General features: G+C 35.9%; 1 protein-coding gene across 1 annotated transcript in view; it reads right to left on the bottom strand.

The window, feature by feature from the left end:
- Nucleotides 1-7587, bottom strand: part of XRCC4 (X-ray repair cross complementing 4) — a 260516-nt gene that overhangs the window by 140219 nt on the left and 112710 nt on the right. The window contains exon 5 of the mRNA XM_012802756.2: nt 707-859. Coding sequence (XP_012658210.1) covers nt 707-859 — 153 coding nt within the window. The remainder of the gene's footprint in view (nt 1-706; nt 860-7587) is intronic.

The raw sequence follows: 7587 nt of genomic DNA, 5'->3' as shown, positions 1-7587 counted from the left end.
TGGTCCCAGCTACTTGGGAGGCGGAGGCAGTAGACTCGCTTGAGCCCAAGAATTGGAGGTTGCTGTGAGCTGTGATGCCATGGCACTCTATCCAGGGTGACAGCTTGAGGCTCTGTCTCAAAAAAAAAAAAAAAAGTTATTTTTTTTAATACTATGTCATTGGCAAATCTGTGCTTCCACTAAGATTCCGGGCAATAGACCCTAACCTGTATTTGCTAATGCCTAAAAAGTTACAATTGTCAAAAGCCATACCAGCCATTGTCACCTATAATATATTCCTTAAAAATCAAGTATACATCCACTTTCAGAACACACTTGACAGAATGCGATAGATGATCACACTCTAATCAGATACAACTAAATTCTCCCTAAAATTTAACATCAGACACTTGATTCTAAAGTTAACCACTTCTTAGATATTAAGACTACAAATGTATGTCCAACTCTATAGTTTTATAGGAGAGGAAAGGTTTTTTAATTGACATATTTCTTTCTTGGTGATGTCTGAGAATTAAACAACATTTAGAAAAGCTCACACCAGTTTTACAATTTCAGTGTAGGTAAGATAGTTGAGTAGACATGGACCAAACCAAACGTGTTGAGAATTCTTTAGCCCACAGAATGCCTGTCTAATAGCCACAGCATCTAAACCCAACTAGCAAATGATCTCACATCACTGAAAAAAATTGAACTTAATCCAAAATACCGTGCATGTCCAGTGTTCTTTTCCAGTTCTTGAACTTCATTTAACAATTTATGTAAGCTTCTGATCTTTGCTTTCTTCTCATTCAGCACCAGAATAAACCGTTCATAAAGATCAGTCTCCAAAGCTTCCTTAGCACCCACATATTTTTCAAATCTACAAAAGTAAATAAACAAATAAATCACAAGGTTCTTCTTAACATTATTCAGTTTAATACCTAAGAAGATTGCAAAAAAATTATCAAGGAAAATACAATTGAAAATCATTTTTACATGTACTTTCAAGGACTTAAAAGTTTTATATAGACAAATAAATAATTAGAAAGTAATGGTAATAATGTTAGTCATGTACTGAAATGAAGATCAAAACGGCTAACTGATACAAAGTTAAATTTCTAAATGTAATTCATATCTGATTTATTTACAAAAGAATTCATTCATATCTGTGCTTTATTTACAAAAGAATTTTTGTGGGACAGATTTCCAACAGTAAATGTAGCCTGTTTCCTCAGCATTTTGTTAATCTTACTGTAATAGCCACAGATACAGTGGCTCATGCCTGTCATCCTAGCACTCTGAGAAGCCAAGATGGGAGAATCACTGGAGCTCAGCAGTTGGACAGCAGCCTGAATAAAGTGAGACCCTACTCCCAGCTACTTGTGAGACTGAGGCAAGCAGTATGCTTGAGCCCAAGACTCTGAAGTGTGAGGCTGCTATAAAGCTAGGCTGAGTCCATGGCATTCTGGCCCAAATGAAAGACCAAGACTCCAACTCAAAAGAAAAAATAGCAACCACAATCTTATTTTGTGATAAAGCAACATACTTAATCTGTTTGATTGGCCAGCTGGAGTATGAACTGCTCCACCAGCACTACTTGACTTACCCAGCTATGTCCTTATAACCTAGCACTACATACAAACATACAAACGCACATATAAACATATATATAATGAATGGAAAAATCCTACTGGATACATCCAAGAAGAGATTAATGAAAGGGCAATTGTGAAACACTATATACCTTCCATTTTCGACATATAAGACAAAACATAAAATTCTCTATTTATAATTCCCCTACACTGCTCAAATGAGCTAATAAGGGATTGTATTTTAATCTTCATTTAAGAGATATATAAAGTAGACAGAGCAAATTAGCATAAGTTATATGTACTTGATATGTGCATACATATCTATCATGAATAAACTCTTATCTTATAGATTCAAATAAATATTACTTCATGGAAAATATTCTTTTAAATGTAGTCTAGTTCTGCCTAGTTTGTATTTAACCATACTGTTCATACTGCTGTTGTTGTATTTAGAAGTCATAGTATTTTCATATTATATATATACATACATATTTATCAGTAGTAATATGTACATGTGTATGTATATATATATATATATATATATATGATATACACACATATTTCAGTGAAATAATTAGGAACAAAAATGTTACAATTTGATACCTTTCATATGTATGCCCTTATATGTTAAACAATCTACTTATCCAGAGATGTAGAGAATTACTAGGTCCTCTCGCTGTTGGTGTGAATGCAAACTAGTACAACCTCTATAGAAAATTCTATGGAGATTCCTCAAAGAATCAAAAGAAGAACTAGCATTTCATCCTTCAATCCTACTACTGGGTATCAAGGCAAAAAACTCATTTAATCAAAAAGACACTTTCACAAAAATGTTTATTACAGCACAATTCACAAATGCAAAGATGTGGAATCCACTCAAGTGCCTAGCAATTCATAAGGGGATTAATCAAATGTGATATATGTATACCACAGAGTACTACTGAGCTATAAGAAAAAATCGACAAACTAATACCTTTTGTAACAATCTGGATGGAAGTAGAGACCATTCTCCTAAGTGAAGTACAAGAAGAATGGAGAAACTAACACTGTAAACACCCACTATTAAATTGGAATTGACAGATTAACCTCACTGATGTGAAATCAAGAGATGGGAGAAGGGAGGGGTAAGATCACACCTAATGTGTATGATGCACACTGTCTGGGTGATGGGCACATTTATAAGTTGGATGCAAACTATAAAAAAGAAATTCCTGTAACCAACACATTTATACCCCTGTTAATATTCTGAAATGAAAGAAAAAGAATTAGGTCCTCTCAGAGGATGAAAAAGAACATATGACAAAATATTCTCTGGGACCAAAGAAAGCAACTTCTCACAGCCTGGTCTCTGCTAAGGCTGTGGCCTCCATGAGACGATGCGTGCTTTGTTGGCTGCCTTTTCCTCAGTTCCTAGAACAGTGTTTGCCATTTGACTGATGTCTACTAGGTATTTATCCGATAAGTGGGAGAGTGAAGACGGACATCACTTTTATTTGGTGTTTTTCCATTTTTACTACTTATTTATCACAAGTCCTGAATGTTTTTTTATCTTTTCTTCTTTTTGACTTCCTGTACAGCATGCTCCTTGGTACTTTTCACCCAGAGCCAAAGGAGCCGGGCATTGGTGCAGGTAGTCTGGATTCTCTCCTTCTTGGTGATGATTCCGGCTTTCCAAATGGGCATGACTGGTCTATCAGTGGGGTGAGCACTTCAGCAAAGCGGTCTCCCTTTCTGAAGGCTGAGGGCTTCTAGGGGAAGAGCATGAGCTTCCAGCAGGATTCCTGCACATCAGCCTGCAGGCATCACTGGCCTTGTTCCACCTCCTGGGATCCACAGAAATATTCATGGTCCAGTGTTCTTGTAGAAGCTGGCTACCCTTAACTCTTCCCCTGAGGGTCCTGTGAGCTTGTACTCTGGTGGGATACCTCACTGGGGGATATCTTACTATGGGCTATATGGGTCTTGATGCAGGGCACGTGGTAATGCAGCAGGATTTTCCTTGCCCTGTTTTGCATATGGGCATCTTCCTGACCAGCTAGTCGAACCATGTGGCCATGGCTACTACCATTCCACATAGACGTGTGGCTTCAGGATCATTCCCTTCCGGCTGGGCACCACGGATGACTCTCCTCCAAAAGAGAATGGCCAAGCATAAAGTCTCAAATGGACATCTTAGAAGGAAATTAAATACCAGTGATTCTGAATATTATATTTTTTCACTCATTTAACAACTATTCAGCATTATACTGGAAATATTTTTTACCTTTAGCTTTTAAAAAAAATTCTGGCAAATAGTGCTACCCTAACAGTATTCCTTTCATCAAGTAAAGTGCTTTGAGTAGTACCCCAAAAGATGTGGGAAAAAATAGAGCCAAAATTCTAAAGGAGATACCAATATTGATGGTTTATTTTAAGCAGGGGCATGTCACTGCCTTTATATTTTTCAGATTCAAAGTGTTATGTAAGCATAATATTCTCATCTCCCTATAATATTTTCTAATATAATATAATAACAAAAAATTTCTAAAGATGAATATAACATATTACTAAAATACTTGAGTATACACTAAAATACTTCAAACATATGCAAAGTAAAACCAATATATAAAAATATACAAAAATCTTGCATAGCATAATTCCTTATATAAAATTTTAGGAAGACTAACAAAATAATAATTTATCTGATTTAAATCCATATTTAATTTTCATAAGTCACTTCAATAATTCTTGACTAAAAGATTATGTGCACTTACCTATCAAGCTAATTCCCAAAATTTTATTAAAATGAACACTTGCTATAACATGTTAAAACTGAAAATAAATATCATATAATTTGCCTAAAGAAAATTTTTAATCTAAATAACTAAGTATCAAAACTACAGTATTAAATATAACATCATTTGTTTTAGAAAAACAGTCAATATAGTGAATGAGTTATCCCTGCTTAGTTTTAGTAATGCTTTAGAATTTTGTTGCAACCAAACTTCTGATAAGCAAACTGGGTAACACTTCCTAGAAAAGCTGAGGAGTGGGGTTTGGCTGGGACAGAGTATTATCGTCAACAGCCATATGACATGAATTTACTCTTAATTTTTCCACAGACTCAGGAAATGTATCCTTCTGTTCAATATTCCGTAACTAAGAGGTATATGCCATCCACCCCACCTCATTTTCAATGCTAATTATCCTTTAGCCTTTCCTATTACTTTCTTCCTGCCAAGCCTATGTCTCAAGAATTAGACAAGAATTAATAAGTGAGAAAATTTAGAGGAAGAAAATTTAGAGTGAGATTCACTGCCACGTCCAGTAACACTAGAAGAAAGCCTACATCAACTTGACCGGACCCCCAACTAGTCCAAAACTCACCTCCAATGCAAAGCTCTAACTAATGAAGCCATAAAAAACATCAAACCAGAAAGGCCTAATGGCAGGTCATCCTTTCAACAGTGACTAGGACAACAGTACAGTAATGCTAAGTTTAAGTTTAATTAATAACTTAAGACTGAGGGAGCTAGGATCTTGGACAAAGGATATTAATTAAAAAAAATAAATATAGAAAAATACTGAATATTCAAAATAAAATATTTCTGGGTGGGGAAACAAACTAGAAAACACGGCAAGGGAAACAACATAAATAGGAGCAAAACCAAAACAATTTCATGCAGAAATAACACCCCCAATAAAACAATGGCTAAAGGTGAGCATATGGTAGTTAGAAACAGTGTGATGAACATTAATAATCAGCACTTGCCAAGTTTAGGTCCAGGTCAGGGTTGTGACAACAGAAGAAAATCTGAATAGAGTTGTGAGGACAAAGAAAGCTAAAAAGAACTGGAAAGGAAAGCAAGACTTAATAAGCCTTTAAGCACCGAAGAAGATGGGGAACAGCTGTTCCTCTTCCTTTCTGACAACAGAACAAGAGGAAATGGCCTTCAACTGTACCATGAAGGACTCAGGTTACCAATAGATGGAAGGAAGACTTTTCTGACTGTGACTCTTCTTAAACACTGTAATGGGCTACCAAGGGGAGATGAAGATATCTCTCGAGGTCTTTAAAACTTAGACTGAATTCATCTGGACATAATGCAATTCTATCTTGAAGGCAGAGAGATGAAGTAGAAGAGATTTCAAGGTCTTCTGTTCTAATGACTCCGTGAGTATCAAACCTAATTCACTGAAATATGCCTCCAATTATGGGCTTAATAACCATAACCCAGAATAAAGCCAGAGATTTCTAAATGGAAGTTGCAGTGCAAACAAAAGACCTAGTCAGTAACATGAAACTTGAAAGTTGTTATTTTAAATTAGGGAGAAAAACCCAATGAAATAAATTTAGCCAGTCACCTAAGGATTCACAATTTTTACTAATGTTTCTTTCTTTGTCTAAATGACATAAATTAAACTAATCTGGTAATGCTAACTTGTTCAGAATGGAACCCAAACCACAATGATTAAACAGTAAAACAAACAAACAAATAAACAAACAAAAAAACAGCAGACATTATGTTACAAGTCCACACATTAAATCTCACTATTTTTAAGCATATTACATGCTTTTCTCCTTCCTCACTCTAGCTTTGTTTATTCCACACTGTTATTCCAAATGGAAATCACTTTATACTTGGCTCTGAACATGAACATGAGACATAATTCAGTAACAAAGTAAATGCAGAAATGTCCACCAAAAGTAAAGGAAAATTTAATCCACGATTCCAGACATACATTATGAACTTTGAATTTTCCACTTCTACATATATTCTATGTAAATATACATAGGGAACCAAAAAATGTTTATTCTATTCATTGGAGATAGAGTCTCATTTTGTTGCCCACAGTAGAGTGTCATAGCTCCCAGCAACCTCAAACTCCTCGGCTCAGGTGATTCTCTTGCCTTAGCCTCCCAAGTAGTTGGGACTACAGGCTTCTGCCACAACACCCAGCTATTTTTTAGAGATGAGGTCTCGCTCTAGCCTAGGCTGGTCTCAACCAGTGAACTCAGGCAATCCACCCACCTTGGCCTCCCAGAGTGCTAGGATTACAGGTGTGAGCCACTGCGCCTGGCTGTATACCCATTTTAAGAAAGGAAAACACTATGTTAAAATTGTAATACTCAAGTCACATATGACTTTTGTAATTACAAGAGATACAAGATACAATATACAAGATAACAAATGTAGGTATATATTGAGTATTACAATTTTAATAGTGTTTAACTTTCTTAAAATGTGTATTTTCTGTACCCTCTGTATATTTTTCAAACAATGGAATATTGTTCATATTTTTGGTAATGCACAGCTCCACTTACTATCATAAAAATTTTTCATATTATTAAATATATGCGTACATGATTGTTTTTTGCTCATATAACATCCTATATTACATATGAAATATATTTCAGGATCCTCTACCATACCTTAAAGGTGAGTTCTCATCCCCTACATTCCCCTATCTAGTATTATCCACGTCGCTCTATACACAGTCTGGAATAGTGATAGAGAAGAAGTGACTGGATCTAGAATGGACACTGACACAAGTAGAATTAGAGGTTGCCGTGAAAACTGATCTGTGAGCAGACTAAACATACGGCCCAATTCCGATGATTCTCTACTTTCTATGTCCCCAGCTACCTGACTCAGTAAGCTCAGGTCTGAGGTCTAATCTCATAAGGACTCTTAATTAGCACTACTACCTCACGGAACCTGGAGCTGTAACTAAATCCTTTGCTCACTTTCCAGTACACTAAGGCTCTACAGAGGGGACACTAAGAAAGTACTGCTTGGCCATAATCGAGATGTATTTGCAGTTCCTTAGAGGGACCATCTCTCCTCTGAAAGGGGAGAAAACAAAATTTGGGAAATTCATAAAGCTACTAATCCAATACTGGAATACAATCAAGAGCCTAGAATTTTCTCAAGTGGATTCTCTTTCCTGTCAGTTTTTAGGGCCACCTCAATGGCACACATCTTCAGCCACTGACGAAAATGTGTGATCCTATAATAACAAAAAAAAAAAAAAA

This window comes from Otolemur garnettii, unplaced genomic scaffold (assembly GCF_000181295.1).
Source record: "Otolemur garnettii isolate 467f Iridium unplaced genomic scaffold, OtoGar3 scaffold00017, whole genome shotgun sequence".
Lineage (NCBI taxonomy): Eukaryota > Metazoa > Chordata > Mammalia > Primates > Galagidae > Otolemur > Otolemur garnettii.
Note: the sequence above shows the minus strand (reverse complement) of the source record. Positions and strands in the feature narration are given on the sequence as shown.